The sequence below is a fragment of the Orbicella franksi genome, chromosome 6, assembly GCF_964199315.1.
Source record: "Orbicella franksi chromosome 6, jaOrbFran1.1, whole genome shotgun sequence".
Lineage (NCBI taxonomy): Eukaryota > Metazoa > Cnidaria > Anthozoa > Scleractinia > Merulinidae > Orbicella > Orbicella franksi.
The window spans coordinates 10,572,689-10,593,463 of NC_138150.1; the positions used below are offsets into that span (position 1 = coordinate 10,572,689).

At 39.4% G+C, this 20,775-nt stretch overlaps 1 protein-coding gene across 1 annotated transcript; it reads right to left on the reverse strand.

Moving 5' to 3' along the window:
- Positions 1-752: 752 nt before the first annotated feature.
- On the reverse strand, positions 753-20,754 carry LOC145491521 (sorting and assembly machinery component 50 homolog B-like). The gene is made up of 16 exons (XM_081470766.1): positions 20,653-20,754; positions 17,953-18,018; positions 17,136-17,237; positions 16,392-16,479; positions 14,499-14,605; positions 13,776-13,868; positions 13,062-13,102; positions 12,196-12,283; positions 11,455-11,583; positions 10,484-10,555; positions 9,422-9,505; positions 8,725-8,795; positions 5,090-5,157; positions 4,319-4,465; positions 3,588-3,726; positions 753-3,110 (listed from the first exon to the last, which is right to left on the reverse strand). The coding sequence occupies exons 1-16, from the start codon at positions 20,668-20,670 to the stop codon at positions 3,065-3,067; spliced, it is 1,359 nt and encodes a 452-aa protein (XP_081326892.1). The 5' UTR covers positions 20,671-20,754; the 3' UTR covers positions 753-3,064.
- Between the last annotated feature and the right edge of the window lie 21 nt (positions 20,755-20,775).

A 20,775-nucleotide genomic window follows, 5' to 3' on the forward strand; every position in this document is an offset into this window, starting at 1 on the left:
AGTATTATCATTATCATTATCATTATTATTATTATTATTATTATTATTAAAAAGGGCGAACAGCTTTTTAAGTAACAAATGTAATGCGACTTATCTGAATATCAAAGTTTTGCAAAGAACAATGAATTGACTGCTCATGCATCTAAGGTTTATCAGGCTTGCAAGCAGCTCATTCTCACAGTTCAAGGCTACATCACTTGCAAAAATATTCGACTCGGACGTTTTACTTCGGACGTTTGATTCTCGGACACTTAATCGAATTTCGGACAAATTTTGGACAAAAGTGTCGGACATAATACAAGTAAATTTACGCCTATAAAACACGAATTATACTAAAACAATATCTATGGAAAACATAGTTTTACTGTACCCTCAAGGGTTTACAGATACACCGACGAGAAACTGAAATAACACATCTTAGTATATTCTCAGCTCCGACTATTGCATTTCTAGCTCTCTGATTGGCTCAAAAACTCCGACTATGAGCCATTAGTCGGAGTTTTACCTTATATGGAAAACAGTGCGCCAAGTTTAAAAATTTTCCGCTCTGTAAAATTGTTGAAATAAAAATCGGCGGCAAAAACCCGATTAAGAATATACTAAAACAATTATTCCATTCGACCTTGTTGGATATGAAGTGATCATAACCAACTCGCGCTACGCGCTCGTTGGTTATTTATCACTTCATATCCAACGCGGTTTCATGGAATAATTGTTAATTATTTTTTCTCAAGCATCTGAGCAGGCCGGAATCCTAAATCCTCGAATTTGATTGGCTAATCATACTCACGTGACCGGTCCAGCTTTTTACGATACGGCCCACGGGCCGGATTTTTTTCCCGCTGCCTAAATTTCGTAATCGTCAATCTTTTGCCTCTTTTACACATCCGTCGACGATTAGTCAACGCAAGTTTATCTGTGTTCACTTTAAAATGGCAAGGAAAGTCACTGTAAGTAAATTCAATTGAGTGTTTTGAAGTTGTGAGAGTTTGCTTTATAATTGTTTGTACCTTGGCGCTGTAATGGCGCGTAATCCTGTGTTTCTCTCGCCGTAAAATTTGAGTCAATTTCACTCGAGTTTACCTCTCTGATCGTTGCTGTATTTAGAGGAATTTGTGTGGAATACACTTAACGAATTTCCTCGCTTTCTGCTATTCAATTAATGGTAGAAAAGTGACGACGTGATTTTAAAAGCAACGAGTGAACGACTGACAGAAATTGTTTTTGTAGTAAAACTTCAAACTTCGCACGAAACTTCACACCGCAAAAACAACTTTGGAGAACTTAACTGGTGAAATAAATGCAACTAACACAAAGTAGTTCGAAAAAAATCTGTTTTTTAATACATCTTTCTTTTTCTACTATCTGAGTTACTCGCTCGTTGCCAAGATCTTTTTCAAATCGTTAGTAGACAGCGCGCAAGCCGACTCAATGACAAGAGTTGCGTAAACAAACCCATTTGTAATCTGTAAAAGCAATTTTCTGCAGGAAAAAAAAAAACATGTTATTTGCCGGCTTACGGTCGGTCCGTATGGTGAAAAACTGTGACCTCGGGCTTGAAAATGCTGCCCTCGGCCTGCGGCCTTGGGCAGCATTTTCAAGACCTCGGTCACAGTTTTTCACCATACGGACCTCCCAGCCGGCAAATAACATATATAAATTCTTACGTTTCTCAACCAATGTCTCTACAAGAGTTCGCTCTGTAAAGAAAACTAAGAGCTTTGGAGCTACTTAAAAAGTCTGTTAATGTACTGTAAATATTTCGCACGTCTCCAAATTCAAATTCGACCAGGATAGACCCGCATGAAAACCAGCTAAGCCTGATGTGGCTTCCTCTCTAAATATTGTAATTTAATATATCTCTGTTAGTACGTACGCTGTGATTGGTCAATTTAGCGGGCCTTATTTTACTGTACAGCTGCACGCTAAAATTTGAAGCTGTTTTTGTTGCCAAAATGTCTCGTGATTTCTTGCCGTGTTCTTAACTTTTGTAGCAGGTAAAAGAAAAATTGTATATTAAAGCCTGTTAAAGACTCAAGAGTCACTTAACAACAATATCAAATTCACTCGTACTCGTTTTGCTCTTGAAGTGAATCAGAAATTTGAAGCCGTTCCGCGTGAATAGAAATTGTTCCCGAACCCGTCAGACACACGGCAGAGATAATAAATACCTCACTAACCTCGATTTCTAGGTCCGTACTGTAAGTCAAGTTACGTCCGTACTGTAATTAACTTACAGTACGGCCCTCGATCTCAGTTTTACTTATGTATTTATTTATTTATTTATTTATTTACTTATTTATTTATTCATTTATTTATTTATTCATTTCTTTATCACTTTTTGCGAAAAGATGGAAGGACACTAAAAGAAATAAGACGTTAGCAGCAAGAAAGGGCCCAGTATAAGAGACAAAAACAACCGCCATTCTATTCATCAAAATGACATGAACTGATTTTTACTATAAATTAAACAATTTATCCAATTTTTTACATTGCTCCTACATTGTCCCGATGTACGCTCCGCGGCGTAAGGATTTGCTTACTTTGAGTACTCCTTTCTTCAGTTTGTCTTTGTTTGTCAATCGTGGCCTGAGATCGGCTGCACAAGTTGGCTAACAAAACCTTTACATTGTAGGTAACCCAGAAGTCAGTCAATTTCCATTCATTAAAACGCCATATAACTATATGAAACACTAAAATCGCTCTTTTGGAGTTGAAATCCCGTCTGTATTCTCATGTGACGCGACACCAGACCACTCTGTAAAGCTCTGACATTAACATTTGAGATATTACTGTAACCGTATCGCTAGTTTCCCAATGCTTGGCTCACCGGCAAAAACCAGAAACAAATGATTAACTGTGAAATAGTCCATTTAAACACTGCGTTGATTTCCCTAAATGTAGGCAAAGCTTTTTCTTTCCCCTTGGCTGCGGACATGACGACGGATCTTAAGGTAGTAGTTCTTTATCACGTAACCTTTAGATTAAGCACGTCGCCCAGTGATCTGTGACAGAAGAGCAAATGTCCAGAATTGGAGACTTGGTGACTGCTGAAGAGCGTTCATCAAAGAAAGTTGATTCCAACACCGACTTGAATTCCATGGTTTACACTGAAAAAAAAAAAGAACAAATCAAAGAAGTAGAACATTTGGCAGGACATTTGAGCAAGCAGAACAACAGAAAGTGCATACGAAACAGAGAGGGAAACTTTCAATTCTCAGTTTAAGAAAAAAAGTCATTGATACAATACTGATAAAACGATAGCCTTTTTCACCGTTAACTTTTCTTATTTGAATTAAAATATAATCCAAAATGCACACGAGGCAATTTACGGCAATTTTGTAGTTTCTGCCCGAATTGTCTCGCATTCAGGTTGGATTACATTGTAATGCAAATGTGCAGTTAAGAGTGAAAAGGACTGTTGCACCGAAATTACGTCCGAACACACTTAAGACGGAGAAGGGCAGATTTTCCCGGGCTGTTGTTTGGAGTCCTGAATGATGTATTTTCCACAATCAGCATGATATATTAAAAAAATCTTCGTTCTACTAAACACAAGAGAAGTAACCAGATTAACAAATTTATACCTGTCGGAATTTTGTGCTCCGAAAGGAACGCAATAGTTTAACTCCACGCGAGCAATTCCTAGCAGGAACACCAGCCCGGCTCCACAGGACCAGCGAATCTTCTCTCTCAGCACATCTAGCCTATTCCTCCACGGTAAAGCTGAAAACACAGTTTTAATCTTTGTTGCAAATGCAAAGAACTAAGCTGAGCAAAAGGGCTCAATTTTTCCATCCCGAGAGAGGTCTGAGGCTGATGAATACTGATGACGTAGCTCTACAGGGAATCGTAAAGTGTCTCTGATTGGTTGTCATTTCCGGGCGCAAAATTCAAAACCAATCAGACATGATCTCTGTAGAACTACGTCGTCACTTAGGGATTTTTCTGCCCCTTTACTCAAACTACGAAATAATATATTAAAAACAATTTTTTACGTTCAAAGCGAAGAAATCTAAAAATAGCACTATAACGAGGAAAATAAAAAAAGAGGCAAAAATAACCCACCAACTAACAAGGATGGTCACGATTCGTGAAAATTAACAAGGATTACAAAGCTGAATAAAAAGATGAGTCATTTGCCCACTTAACCACACTATTGTTGTGTCTCGGCTTTTGACAATTTTTTTTTGTTAGTTTCCGAAGACTTCCGAGAGGTCCCCGAGGATTCGATTCTTCGTAGCCAATAAAACACGCTAAAGGTTGCTACTATACTACGGTAGCAACGAATTATTCTAAATAAACTTAAATCTCATACTTGTGTCGAGGCAAGCTAGGTTGCCAGTGTTGAGAAAGAAATGCGTTTTGATATTGTCACTCAGGCCACCTCGTCCAGGTCTGAACGGCAAAGGAGTGTAAAGATGGAGGCCTGCTGACCAGTAAGCATCCGCGCCGAGGGAATCATCTGTAAGACAACCACATGGCACATATAGGAACGGTCTTTCAGGAAATAAAGGGACTTAACTAATAATATCATAGAAAATATTTGTCGAAGTTCCTTTGCTTGGCTTCAATCGATCTCGGGATGAGCTTCTAAAGAAACAACAGTAGAACCCTGTTAGTACAGTCACCAACGGGCCACAAAATCTGGCCGTGTTAACGGAGTGGCGGTATTAAAGGGGTTCTTGGAATAAGAAAATGACTGACTGAGGTTTTGTTTGGGCCAGAATAAAGTGGTCTTAATAACGAGTTGGCCGTATTAACGGACTGTCCGTAAGGTGGGGTTCCCCTGTACTTGAATACTCCCTAGACAAGGTTCTCCGCCAAAAACTACAGTAAGAAAACTCTCATGTTCACCAGTGGAGAATTCAATTCTATCTTGAAGATTTCCTGCAAGTCTTGAACATCATCGCAAAAGCCCAATTTCGAGTTGACCTAAGCCTCTCTATCAAAGCGAGGCCTGTTGCATAACCATTCATATGAAAATGAGTTTAATTTGCATGTAAATGAAATGTCATTTCCCTAAGAGAGGATGGGCACCAAGACTCGCTTTGAGAAGAAGCTAAAGATCATTCAGAAATGGACTTACTTTCACTTCTCGGCCCAATCCCTTTTGTGCTGAATCCTCGCACGGAAAGTGGACCACCAAGGAAAAATCTGCGTAAAAATAAGACAAGTTAAATCAAGGTTGGTTTAACTTGTTCTCAGGATTTGCAATGTGGCTAGGAAAATTACTTCACCGTGATTGGCTTACCCTGCAGCGTAAGTTCGCAAGTTTTCTCAGTCAAATGATAAATGAGTAATCGTATGAAGGCTCGAGCAATTAAGGATTTAAACTACTCGTGATATTCAAATATTCCAAACTACACTCGCCTAAAGGCTCACTTGTAGTGTAAATTCTTCATTGCCGTCGCATTACCTATACAAACGAGAAAGGAACCCATCCCGGAAGGGACTCCAATATGAAAAGGTCGGGGATGCTCGCCGTCTCGCTTAAGGGTACAAATCAAGGATTCTGGTCTCACTTAGTGTGTTCATGATGAAACGCCACTATTTTTAATATGGCTAAATATCATTTAGGCAAGGTTAAACTCGAGCTAATGCAGCCAGCTAGCGTGCCCATCCAGCTAATATCATTTAGGCAAGTTAAATATGAGCTTATGCAGCCAGCGGTTTCCCCGTTTGGGAGTACGTGACCTGTGGGGCGGCCTTCAGGGGTTTGGCAGGGGTTTATGGTTCATTGCATAATTGTTGTAGTGTATTCCGCTGATTGTTGTGGATCAGTTGCACTGCTTTGCTCGCGAATCACTGCGGATTCTTGCACCCTCTCCTCCCTCCCGTTTTGTTCTTGGTCAGGGTAAGTATTCTTCAGGTATGTAGTTTCCACTGAATTTCTTTCAGTGTGACGGTGCCGGTTAGCGGACGCTCATTGGGTGGTTCCTGCTTTCCAGGGTTGCCATGGATACCTCCTAGCGGCTTATGGCTTTAGCACCCCGCTAACCTTTAAGGCACCAGTTCCCAAGCTAATCTATTTGTGATGAGTTTAAGCTGTCAACGTATCTTTTAGGGTGTACTTGAAGAAATAATATCGAAAATAACCCTCTCATTCCCGTTTCTATGCTCGATTTTCGCCGCTCTCTCGAGTCTACCAGCGTGGGCTCCTTTCCTGAACAGCGGCTGGTAATTGAACGTATTCCGTTTTAAGTGGTATCTTTTAGGGGTCAAATAAAGTTTGAGCCACGCTCAGATTGGTATCCTTTGGGGTTTAGGGACCGTTCATTTTTTATAAGGTAGAGGGGGCTGGTGGGATTTGGGGGGGGGCCATGCGAAAAAAAATGGCTTTCGAGGGGGGGCCATCCCAAAAAAATAAGGGAAAAAGGGGGGGTCACGTGAAATATTTTAGTAAAACTTTAAAATGGCATGATGTTTGAATGTCAAAAAAATTGCTATAGAATAAACATAGAAGGCAGGATACAAATTTATTACAAACTTTCCTTCTGCTTTAAAAAAACGTTTGGTGACAAAAAGCATTTGGAGCTACTGAAAAGAAGTATTTAACACTGTTATTTTCGAATGCAACTTTCACTGGCACTCATCTTCATCTCCGCTGTCGTCGAGTTCTTCGTCGCCACTTGCGCTGCTATGGGAGTCTCTTTCACCAATGCTGCAAGAAGCAGCAATGCTTTCCGTCAGAGTGTACTCTTCAGGGTACATGAAGGTGTAAACATAATCTCTGACTTCCCGCTCAAGGTTGGTGGTGATTCTGCTTCTTGCAGCATTGATGAAATAATTTCCTTCCAAGAGCTGTGCGACGTATGGCCCATCTCTTCTAAATATCGACGTGGCAACATCCTCAACTTTAAGACACTCTTCCGGGACGGCCGTTCTAGGAGGGTACACAAGGCATTGTGGAAGATCATTTCCTAGCGGGTTTCCAACACAGATTCCATAAACTCGTTGGACGTTGTTTTCAGTCCGCTTCCTCTTTCTTTCATTTGACTTTCCGCGGTTTTCTTATTTCCTTCTCCTTTTGTTGATGTGCTGTTTGAGTATGCCTTTGAATATGCTGTTATAATTGCTCTTCTTATTTTCTAGTGCTTCCATGTCCTGCGTGACCTTCGTCAACTTAGCTTCTGTACATTTGATCTGTTTTACATTAAAACTGTAGGCAAATTCTTCGTCCTGCTTTAAAGCAAGCCCATTGGACTGAAAGAGTGTGGAATCGTGTTCCTTTACATCTTTCAATATGACATTCAACTTTTCCACCATTGCTCTGTGCTCTTTGATGGAGAAGTTCAGTTTTCTTCCATCACTGGGCTTCAACTGGTACCCTTGCATGGAAAACTCACTCGCCCTTTCTGAACAGCCATCCGCACTTAGAAAGATTGCTTCTTTTGCTTGTAAGATGTCAAACTGCCTGGATCGTTCAGCTGTAAACCTTTTCTTAAATGACTCGTCGCTTTCGCCATTATTGCGCATTTTGGAATGAGCCTCTTTCATGATGCTCATGTAGTAATGCGCTCTTTCCCCGATTGGATTAACAATATAAAGAAGAAAGAGCATGGAAGTGGCAGGCTGGTTTTATCTGACCCAGAGAGCATTGCTCTATTTGCAGATAAGTTTATTGTCAAATCGAAGTTTGTGGTGGATTATCTTCAGCATCTTGAAGTGCTGGAATTTAAAAGGAAAAAGAGAGCAGAAGAAAAGGCAAAGTTAAGTAGGGAGGAGGATTATCCTTGGACTGAGTTGTGCGAAGATCTAACCAAGCCTAAAAAGCTACATGTTCCAGAACTAAACAAGTACTAAAACCACCACGGGCTGAAGCAGCATTTGAAAAGCAGCAAGAGTGAGAAAGTAAAGGCAATTGTAAGACATTCATGCTTGTAGCAGAAGAGTCCTCTCAGAGCTGGCCAACCAACACTGAGAAATGCCAGGACAGTGACACAAAATGACAACAGGGCAAGTGCTGACAGCAGTGAAAGGGATGAAAGTGACAATGATGAGTATAACAGTGATGCCATTGACTCTGGGGGAGAAGATGACTCAAGTGACGTCATTCTTGCATTCATCAATTCAGATGAGGAAGATGCCAATGAGAGGCCAAATGCCACACGCTCAGGGCGAGCCATAACTAGGAGATCCGAAATTGACTTCTCTTTCTTTTGATTTGTTTTTTAAACAACAGCTCTCTGTCGTATAGAGATTGTAAATATTGTCTTCATAGTGAGCACAATAACGTGAAGTAGGGGGATAATAGAGAAATATTAAAAAAGTTGAAATCTAAAGATTTTTTGTTCAATTTTTTTTTGGGGGGGGGCCATCCCAAAAAATGACCGCTATAAGGGGGGGCCATGTGAAAAAATTGGTAAGCTGAGGGGGGGTCATGCGATTTTTAAATGGTGCTTCCCAAATCCCACCAGCCCCCCCTCCCTCATAAAAAATGAACGGTCCCTTAACTCACATTTTCCGACGAGAATGCCCGACCTTTTCATACGGAAGTCCCCCGGGTGAACCCGTTCAAGTGCAATTGTATGCTCGCCAGTCAATGACACGTACAGACAACCATTCAGATTTGAGTGGCCAAAACAAACTTTCCGTAGGTGGAAGATTAAACCAAGGCTTAATAATCAGCCATGCTGCTGAGAAATCAATGCTAGATACTGTGTGGGCATAGTTCACTATGGTGTGGGTGAACAAACAATTTACGCTTAGAGATGCGATTACCTGTCGTTTATTCTTGTGGGTGTACCAAATAATGGTCGAAGGTTTCCTCCTTGAAATGACCATGATAATATCTGCAACAAACAAGTTAACCCAACACCAATTCTGTTATTCTGTTTAATATCAAGCACTACATAACGTCTTAGAGTGAAGCTACATCAACATGTGACGATAACAGAGAACAATCAGATGTCGCAAAGGTAGTTAAATAACTAGGGAAGCTGACATTGATGAAGCAGTACCGAGTGGTTCAAAACTAACTTTGCTTAAGAGTAGCTGTACCCACCCCCACCCCTGCAGTCTCCGGGGGAAAACGGAAGAGGAGAACTTCCCTTCCTTCTGTTTTTCTTCAGGGGTGGATACGGTTATTATCATGGGTTAAACCGAATCCGCTTTTCCTTCTTCCCTTTTCTAGGTTTTCGTCCGCCGCCACTTACTCATTTTCTCACAGATCTTCCACTATTCCGACATAAACTGAATATAACGACAAAGTAACCGACTCAAAGGTTTATCGTTCTCTTTTTATGCAACAGACGTTACAATTATTGGCACGGAGACTTCACCAAGAATTTAAATCACACGAGAAACTTCTGCGTTGTAAATTTGAGACATGGACAGCGAGGAAATGTGCAATGAGAGACTTTGATTGAAAAGCAAATTAAGACAAAATACCATAAAGGTCCGTAAAAGACAGGCTTACCACATCTTGAAGGAGTTCTAGACTGTGTGTGTATTCCAAATTATGCTTAAGAAACCTTACATCTCCTCCTAATCCTGCAAATTCCTGAAAAAAGAAAAAGAACAGAGAGTCATATATATCACCGTGCCCCTGACACCATTTAATAAAGACTAATTAACAATTAGACCCGTAGCCCGCAAGGGCTACATGTCAATTGTTTTAGTATCACCCAACTAGTCGGACAGAAAAGGCAATAATACAATTAGTAAATGCAAGTTGAAGAAATATTTATTTGGGAATAAAACGAAAGAAAGCGTCACGTTCGATGGCGCCAATTTCGCTACTCGATGACTATTACTAATAGTCCCCTAGTAGCGTAGCCAATCAAAATGCAGGATTTGCATTAGTCCACTAGTTGGGTGATATTAATGTGTCACAAATGTGATGCTGGTGATATTGGTGACATCATTTTGGCGATGACTTGTATGATAACGTGACAAGACCACTTGTTTAGCATAAATGAAGTAGTTCAGAGAAATTGTGCAAACACAGGTAGATATTTCATCATCAGTGTCACTTCACCAGTACTTTCAAGTGTTTCAGTCATATGAACTTCAAAATTTGTTTTCGACATTTGGTGTTGTTAGAAGTGATTTCTTTTGAAAAGATATTTAAAACGGTCACACAGAAGTTTACAATTCGATGAAAATAATCTTGGTACAAAGTTTTTGTCTGCTTGTTACTCGAACTTGTGGTGGATTCCTTAATTTTATACATGTAACATTGTTACTGATTACTGTTATCAACAACAAATGTGAAACGAGATGGACAGAAAGTATTTGTTATGTCACTTAATTCTGCATGTCCGTGTTTTTCCAAATTGTTGTCTTTCACAGCATTACGCCTAGTCCAGTTCCCTTCTTTCTGTCACGCGAGGTTGCTTAGCGTTGTGTGACAGAGAGAGGGCCAGAACTAGACCAAGCATAGCTGAAAATGACTTCCTCCAAACAGTCACTTGGATGCTTTGTAAATGTTCTCATCTTTGAAAACTTGTTTGAAAACAGACAAAAACAACAAGCAAACCTGAGCAAGCTTTAGAAAATATCCTTCGGTTGGAAACGCCATATTGTCTCTCTTATCCACCACAATTGTGTGCTGAATAAAAAAAAAAAAAGAAACAGTAACACAGACTATTCAACTTTAACCGTCACCAAGTCATTTCGAGGCAATTTTGACGATTAGCCACACAATACTGGGTAATAATCTGTAACTGAAGTAAACATAACATAACTTAATTTTACATCTCGTTACTACTATTATCAGTTGAGTAAGGCACGACGGAGCTTTGGTGACAAAGTTTTGGATTTAAAATTACGGTGTTGCCATGGGCAACTTTCCTCGTTTCCAACGGTAACAATATCGTCACCTGCAATTTCGGGCGCTTTGCTACCAGTGACGTCAAAGCCACTGGAAACGAAGCCAGTTGCCCGCGACAACAACACAAGTTGAACGTTAAAACCTCGTCACCAAACTCTCCTCGCGCCTTGCTCAACTGATTAGGCTGATTTAGCAAGAGAACGGGAACGTCACTTGACGACGGCGCGCGCAGAACAAACACCCAAATATGGTCAAATTAGAACAGAATCCAGGTTATTCCGCGCGCCCTGCAGTCGTCATCTGACCATATTTGGGTATTTGTACTTCGCGCGCAGTCGCCAAGTGACGTTCCCGTTCTCTTGCTAAATCAGCCTCTTAACGTAGTAAGGACATCAGCGAGCCCAGAAAACAAGCAATCTAGTTCTTGGCACTCTTACTAATTACCATTCTCCTGCGAGAGAGACCTGAGATTCTGTAAAGATCTCGGGCACTGATTTAAGTCCATGAATGCTTTTTTTTGTTGCAAAGTTAACCAAGAAACAAGACATGTATCTCGTAGTGTTTTGTCATTAGCATGCAATGTTAAGGGTTCATAATAAGTTTACTTCGGACATCACGACCAAAAGACCTCACTTAAAGTTAATAAAATTATCATACAAATGCAATAAGTTATTCACCTTGAGCGCACTTTTGAGTGAATGGCCTGCTTGCTCCCGGATTTCAAAAGATGCATTTTTTGCTAGCCCCGTCACTTCACGCCACGTTCCTTCCCAGGACAAGCAGTGCTGTCCAATAATGGAGGGAAACTAAAAGAGAACAGCAATACTCAGCGCACAGTTTTATTCCCTTTCTACTGACAACTTCAAAATTTACAAACCATCCAAACTGTCTGTAGACAACCTTCCTACTAGGAGGTGAGGGATTGCTAGTAATAAAAGGAAAAAACATGCAGGGCCGTCTTAGTAAAAGGAAACCCAAGCCCTCTAAGAGGCACTTAGCTGTATGACAGCAGTTTAAACTCTGGAAAATTTTTGTTGTTCCTTTTCAAAGTCTTTTGCACTTGGCAGCAGTTTTGAGCGTCGCGAACATTGAAGCTACACTTGTGGGTAAGTCTACTATTTTTGTGCGGGCAAGCACGCAAGTTTTTTTTTTTCTTTTTTACGGGATATTTTTCTTCAAGAGCGCGAGCAATGCTAGCGCGCGTGAGCCAGCACGGTGTACGAGAGCGGCCGTGAAGCAAAATTCAGCTAAGCGGTAAAAAGCAGACCATTGATTTGCTTTCAGTCTAATCTGCACCTTGTACAGCTTTAACGCTTCTCTAGCTTACACTGTCACAGCCTACCGTGTGCGTCCTTGACTTGACAAATGCATAAACAATCCTTAATGTTTGAAGTGTACAAAATAATACCGGTAGTCACCGAATAATCCATAGAGAGTCCTTGTGTTGCTTCCCAGTGTGAACACATAGGTACATCTGTTGTAGATTTTTGGGCTGCAAGAGTAAAACTGTGCCACATTGCGTTAATTTCATTCACAACTGTTTCTGTATTTACCATAGCCCGTACACATCCTCTCCCTTCCCTCGAGGGGAGGAGGCAGATGTACACATGCTATATTTAGCATTGCTGTGCTAATATGAGACACTATATAAATAGTGAAAAACCTTTAATGATGCCAATCAGTTAGCTGCTATTGATTTGAGCAGAAGAAGTCCTAACTACCACATAACAGATACAGCGCTTGTTGTCAAAGCACACAATTTCAGTCTCAGATGCCTGGATTTCAAGTCTAACACCCTGTTCTGTTGATCACATCACTTAGTTCTGGTACGTTTCCAAATTGTGTCAGTGCCATCGACTTCTGGTTGCAATATATTAAAAAGTTTATGGTCTCTTTTGAGCTCACAGCTTTTAGAGACGTTAGTACCAAGCCGGGTTATATTGAGGCGCTGACCATTGCCAAATGGTTTGCCTAAACACAGTGCATTTTTTAGTTACCAAAGTGGTGATTGAATCACAGGGATACAACAGTCACAGATGACTATATCGCAGCCGTAAGTTTCATGCATTGTGAATGTACATGCTTAATTCTTAGCAAGAAAGAAATGCAAGCCACACTGCCTTAACACTTGTAGATGTACGGTAGCTCAACGACAGTCTGTCCTTATCTTCAATTCTTCAACCCGGCTCTCTCTCTCTATCTGATCAACGACTGAACTAACCATGTGATATTTCTAGAACCTCGCATCAAAAAAATCAATTTATGAGGCAGACAATAAACTCACCTTCTTTCGGGTGTCCCAGGTGTTGGCTTAAAGTACGCAAGCTAAAACACAAGACAACTTACGCTTTAATTTACCAAAAGGGAAATTTTGACTTGCCTAAAGTAAATGTTTGGTGTAAGTACATACTTATTGTACACTGACCATTTCTAAATTGATTTTCACACTTGCTCCATGTTGTTTAGCCATTACAAGTGATTCGAATGTGTAAAAGGTATAGTTTTAGAGCTCGGTGCATTTGCAAGCTATGAGGTAGCCCACCCAATTCCATTGTTTATGAACCAATCTGATAACAGTAGATAACTTGTGCATCCGGTCTAGAATAGAACCGTCGGGCCAAATAACAAATTAGGTGTTCAAACTGAATTCAACATTTTCTGTTTAAATCCAGTGTGCATTAGTAATTCTGCTAACTTTTGTGTAACCATATAGCTACAAAAAGGTTATCATTATGTTTTCACAAAATTATCGCCTCTGATAATACTGAAATACACGTGATTGATACGAAAATGAAAATGTACTTAATACATAAAGTAGGAACATCTGAAAGGAATGCTAATGAGAACTCTCACCTATGTTGTCAAGTTTTTGCGACTGAACAAGAAATTTTGAAAGGCAAATTTCCGGCAAGAGTCTTAGCATGTTTCCAATTGTTTTATACAATGAAATTGAATGAGTGGTGTTAAAGCCGTGAAACCCTCCCTTTTAATTACTCACTTGATAGGACATTCTAGTTCTTGTTCCAAATGAGAGATCTGCTTTGACTTGTTCTGCACGCCCAAATACATTGTTAAGGCGGCAACCAAACAACTGTTAAAAAGTACACAAAATTAATAGCATTTACCAGTTTACACATAATTTATTATTCCTTTAAGAACTGGTGGCTACACCTGTACTAATAATATCCACATATCGACCAGAGTAGCATACCTCTTTGTTTCCAGTTTACAAACAAGTGTAAGTGAAGTAAGTTGAAATCAAAGAATCAATCTAATATTACTGTAATTTCAAGGGCTGAAGTGAAGCTCCTTGAATCTCCTGAGCATTAGCCCTGTTAATGAAACTGAGAACTACATAGTACTAACAACCAATGATCATTGACCTTGGTGGCATTTGAGCCATCGACATTGAGTCACTATTGCTTTACCAACATTGCTTAACGGGGCCAGACAAGAGAAAGTTCCAAGTTATTAAGTTGGTAATTTGCCGCACAGGAGATATGGAAGGTAACATAAATATCACCATATGCAATGTTGAGTCAGTGCTACCATTAAGCAAGCTAGAAAGCATGAGCACTGACAACAGAACAAATATTTCTCTGATTTCAGCTCATTCGGTTAAGTCTGCTTCAGGCCAAGTGGTCCACATAGCTGCAAATAAGAGAATTACTCAAGCTGAATGCAGAGATGCTAGTCCATCACAGGGTTAGTCTGTACTCACCATGTTGCCTTCATTGTTACCAATTTGAGTTCCTGTACTACTAGTGAGCAATCTCTTTTCTTTTACTTGAAATGTGACATCATATCCATTTGGGTGCACGGAGTGATCTACAACAAAAATTGACAAGGTTATTGTTTACCTTAAGCAATACAGGGGAAAAAAACTCTGTAAAAAAAAGGGGGGAGGGTTCTTGGAGGCAAAAGACTGCAGGGCAGAAGAAGGGACATTTTCAGCAAATGGATAAGTAAAATATTTATGAAAAAAAAAATGATTAAGTCCTGGGGTCAGAAGAGCAGTCTGCAGACAGAAGTATTTTAAGATAAAGAGAAAAACTATTTTTGAATCCCATCAACCCCTTATGGCGTGTTGACACCTCTAAATAAAATTCACTGCCAGTTGTCATGTGTAAAGTGAATTGTGGTGAGATATTTCATTTGTGCACACAAAGTGTTCTTGATCTGGTTCTTTCATTGCAAGCATCAGGATGAAAACGCAAGAAAACTTCTTGCCCAGTTCATCTTCAAAGAAGCCAAAGAGGTGAAAATCTGGTGGAACCCATAGGTTCAGCATCAAACAAGATCTTTGACTCTGAGCGACCAACAGTCGCACTGTAACCAAGAAGAATGACAAAAACTCAAGGACACTAACCCTGCCAATGAAGCTGAAGGACAAACTACATGTACAACAAGTGCTAGTCACATGAAATTACTGGAGAACATACGCAATTCCGAAACTTCCACAACAAGAGAGTCAAGTGCAGATGTAGACCTCAAGATTTCCTCTTTTGGCTTCATGAGGCATGGTTTCAAAAAGTGTCTGGAGAACGAAGAAGCCTAAACTTGAGCAACATAATAGCAATGCTGCCGACCAAATTTTCAAAGTAAAAGAAATCACGGCAGTTTAAATAAAAAGGCTCTAGGTAGTTTGTGGCTTCTCAGATGATTTCACTGTGACGGATTTCCGTGCCAGAATTGTAGACGTCTGTTTCATTTCAAGTTGTCATAAGCTATTGTGGTAAACTGACCCATGCCAACACCTGTCAGTATGGAAGGGATTTTTAATACCTAATCATACCAATCTTATAAAAGGTTTTTCGTCTTTTTCTCAATAAAACAAAATGGCATATAAGGATGAACATTTTTAGTTCGTTTACACGTGTCTTCTGATGGAATTGGCTGAAAATCAGCAGGTATGTTCCAAGATACCTCATTTGAAAAGGGTGTCAGGCTTTGTTTAATTTTGCTTCCGTTTCAAAGTTATGGCCTCTTTAGTAGAAGGAAACATTGGCATTGCAAATATAAAACTTTAGGAGGGTGTAGAAAAAAACCAAATGACATCTGAAAAACGGCTGACACCCTTTTTGAGGGTGATGTGTGAGAAAACATTTCCGATGTTAATCACACCGCTCCGATAACTCATGCGCAGAAGCGAACCAGTTTAAGCAAAGCAGTGTTTCTGGGTATTTCTTTTAATATCGTATCACTGCAACAATGACTTTTTAGAAAATTTCAAAGATATGATTGCATTCTATAACAGTATTAAGCTTTCAGAAAATGTATAGGTTGATTGGGTTTTCTTTCAAAGCGCCAGCATAAGAGAGTGATTTCCAAATACTGTCAATCCACCTACCATGATACCTTTAATAATTCCGAAATTTGTTATAGATACGATTAATTATTAATTAGACCTCATGTTGTACAATTCAGGGAGTAATCGTGCTCATAATTTCAAATTGGCTTCACACTTTGCGCTTGTCTGATTTTGAAATTACTTGCACAATTACTCCCTGAATTGTATTCCACTCTGTTCAATTACTATTACTAATTGTTTACATCATAATACAGTGTAGCAATAAAAAGGGAGAGTATAATACACTTGGTAATCGTAGTTTACCTGAGCTTGTATCAATGAGCATGTCAACTTCATTAAATATTCCAAGGTCCATAAGGTTATTTTTTGCCTCAAATGCCAAATCTAGCAGCTGCCAGGGAAAAAATCAAATTGATCAACAGACCAACCTATTTTTTAAGCTCCAGATGCTATTAAAAGAAAATTATTTATATGTACATATAAGTGCAACACATGGTAACTTGTAATCTTGTAATCACAGGTTCAGTTCCCCTTGATAAGTGGTCAGGAGGGGAGCAAACAAAGTCCTTATTAAATGTTTGAAAATATGTGAAAATGGTCTACTAACAGTAACTGTTATTGTATGTATGTCTCACTGGAAAAACATGGCACAATATTAAGTTCTGTGGCATTCATAACCACTGGTCATATTAGGCACTTTTTGTTTTTAAAACCAATCAAACCCAGGAGTGAATCTAAGGTAGGGGGGCCAAAATTGACCAACCACCTTTAGAGGTGAAATTTTCATTCTTTCTTTTTTTGGAGGGGGGGGGGGAATGGTTAGCTGGCAACTGTGGACCACTAAGGGTTATGAAGACTGATATACTAGCATTTATAAATAATGGTCACTTAGTATACCTGCATACTATAAATAAAAATGAAATATCAAATTACTTGTATATGTCAAGAGATGAAAGCCACAGCATTAGTTCTAAGATGATTTTTGGGAGGATCATCCACAGTGTGATTTTATGATTTCATCATTATACTTGTATTACTATACTTTACCTCTTTGAATGTTGTAGCCTCTAAAACTCTTTTAATGCCTGGAATTAAAATGTCTTTTTTGGTTCTCCAATACCCTTCAATATTGACCTGGTCAACAACAGCCTGCAAAAAAAGAATTTCCATATAATATGTATTGCAGTGACCAAACCAATCAAACATGCCATATGCAGAAGAATAATTATTTATAATTAATTAATGTTAATTATATTACATTCAAACTGAGAGATGCAGTGACCTCATAGATAGCGTGCTTGTCTCTAAATCGAGTGCTCCGGGTTCAAGCCATAGCCGGGGACATTGTGTTGTGTTCTTGGGCAAGACACTTGACTCTCACAGTGCCTCTCTCTACCCAGGTATATGAATGGGTACTGGCGGCCGTAATGCTGGGGGTAACCCTGCAATGGACTAGCATCTTATCCAGGGGGGAGCAGAAATATTACTAGTCACTTCATGCTACAGATGCTGGGATAAGCTTCGGCCTGATGGGCCACTTGGCTCATATGCAGTGAGACCATATTATGTTCAAGGAATGACACTGTATTTTAATCTCAGTGTTGGTGTCTGGGTACAGCCAGGCTATTTTGAGATTTTGTTGTGTGAGGACTGTGATCTGCATATTGTCTGCCTGTCTAGGTTTTTTCAGGGGCATTTGGCCCCCTTTTTGCTCAACTCCTTTTTTGTGCGTATCTGCTACGTCATTTTCATACTCATTGTGCAACTCCTTCTGCAATAACTACTGATTCCATTCACCATAAGTCTGATACACAGTTATACATTCTAATCACACACAAGCACAAAAAATGCATTGTCTGCTTACTGGTTTGAACAAAAATTCCTGGGCAGTGTCTTTAAGCTGAGATTTGACTCCATCGTCTGTTCCCTCCTAAGCAATAAGTAATTAATAAAAGTAACTCAACATTGGTTACTGTACAAACTCACCTCTCCCATTACTGGTATGTTCCAGGCGTAATTATTACTTGGCAGAAAAATTTTAGAACCTAGTCTAAGGTTTACACAATTTTATTTTCCCTCATTTTAGATTGCAGTTACAATTACAAGAGAAAGGGAACACATGAACCGTGTTTCTATCGAGTTATAGAAACACAAGTGGACGTTTGGGAGAACGAGAAATGCTGTGGGGACATGAGCTGACAGGTGAGTGGTTCCACAGCTTTTTTGAGTTCTCCCAAACTTCCATGCATGTTTCTTTAACTCAATAAAAACACAGAACATGTTTTCTATTTCTCTCAGAAAATTCCACAACAAAAAAAAGAAAACACCTTGTTTACTTTGATCATCAAAATGTACATTCTCTTTGCTCACACCATCATTATGTCAACAGCTTGTGCTAGTTCTGTGTTTCTATCGAGTTATAGTAACAGGATTTTAAACCAATCAGTGCACATATTTTTTTTGCGCTATTAATCTAATATATAGTATATCTGCTATAATTTATGTTCAAACAATGACAGAAATACAAACAGGCCATAATTTTTACAGTATGCTTATATAGTTACCTAGCCTATGACTTCAAGCGACTTGCTTCTCTGCTTTTCTCATGTAAATGCCAACTAGTTAGCATAAGAACAACTTGATTGCCATTCAAAGGCCAGCTCACTGCACAGACAACTGTAAAATGGTCTGTTGTAATGCTAATATATGCTACTAACTTACCTTAAAAGCTCTCAAAAAAAGTCGCTCACTTCCCCTTCCCAAAAGACCCTCCCCTAGAATTTCAATTTCAATTTCCCCTAGCCATGTATGTGTTTGGATCACATGTGTAAGCAAAAAGTGACAGAAAGGAGTCAGCAAGTGAAATACGTTAGACAAAGAGAAACAATATAGAAAAAGCTCTTTTTCAAATCCAAAAGGATAATAAAAAGTGAAAGGTGGCAAAATCGGAAAACCTCTGATACTGGCTGACTCCTGGTGCCAGCAACACGTCGTATTTTTTTGGCGATTTGCAAAATTAATTAATTTTTTTTTTCTGCATTTGATGACGATTCTTGGATATTGAAATTATCGGATTTGTAAAAGATATTTGTGGATCCAATAATTTATCTGTCGATAATCACTTTAAGTTATATTAGATTTCACACATTCTTCAACATTGATTGGACCAAAAAAATTGCAATTTCAAATTATATTTTTTTGGATTTGAAAAAAAATTAGGTTTGTCCCTGATCAGCTTCTGTAAAAGCAAGCCAACAGGGCACCTCAACTACCTTGCATTGCTCACCCACTTGTTCTTAGTGGTTTTGTTGCTTGTGCAGGTGAAGCAAACCTAAGCCTAGGGGGGCGGGGGGGGGGGGGAGGAGTACTCCTATATGTAAACTATATGGGTACAGTATGTGCTGCTATAAAGTGTTTGGTTTTCAGGTAATTTAGTCTGGAAGGGCATGGAATTGAGACAGTTTTGGCGTAGAAGTAGGGTATAATTTATTGGAAAAGTGGCCAGAGTATAAATAATTTAGACTAGAACAGGGTTCTTTACCTGGGGTTCTATAATAGAAATTGAAACTCGGAAGTGACTTTGTAATGATATTGGTATGATAAATTATTCACCTTCACACGATATTGGTATGTATACTTGGACTATGAACATGGTAAAGTTTCTGTATTGAAAATAGCTAGTCTGGGTTAGAGTAGGGGGTTTTGGTACAAGGTCTAGAATAGGGTTGCAAAATCAAGCTGATCATCGCCTAGTATAGGGTGAGGGCTTCAGTATCCCAACGGTGCATCCTTACCAAAAGATTTACAGAGTACCCCCCCCCCTTCAGCAAAATATCCCTCTCTTAAATCTCCCACAAAATACCACTCACAAGAAGCTAGTTTTAGAGATAAATTGTTTATAACAAAAAGAAAATTTTTGATATAACAAAATCTGTCTGCCACATGTATTTTTTTCTGAGGTGGAAAGTGGAAAGTGCCATTTTTTAAATGTCTATAGTATCTATTGTTTTCAAAACAGCTGTGAAATAAGCTCCCTCTCAACAAGCCTTCCAAGCCACAGTCCCTCAAAAGGTACTGAAAAGAAACAAACCCTTGAAGGTCTATGTCAGAGGTTTCACAATATCATGACAGTTTAAATTGGCATATTTTGTTGAATAACTTTCTTTCTCTCTGACCACCCCCCCCCCCCCCCACCAAACCCACACACAAAAGTCATGCCGACAAAGTAATCCCCTCAGAAATACATAGCCACTTGACAAGTCTCGTAAACAGGGGAGAGTGTGTGCAAATAAAATGGAATTAAAATCGAATAGTCTGAGAAAATGGGAGGGTCCTGCCTGGTGTAATACCCCCATAGCACTACACGGGAAAGAGCTAAATATCATGATCTTATACCATGACAACTTTCCACGGTTAAATATAAGACTCCTGTACTAGTAATCATGAGTTACATTGCATCAGACGATCAATATTTTTCTAAGAGAAAAATCTTTTACACCTCTTTCAATAAAATGCTTAAACATACCTACGGGAGGTGCACTAAAAAAGGATGTACTGTACTTACCGCAGCGTCGGCAGCCATCTTGAATATGAGCCCGCTATTCCTTGTAGTCAGTGATGTATATTTTTAAAATAGTTCCCAGTCTCACAAACCATGCTGCACATTGTCACATTTCCACATTTCTCG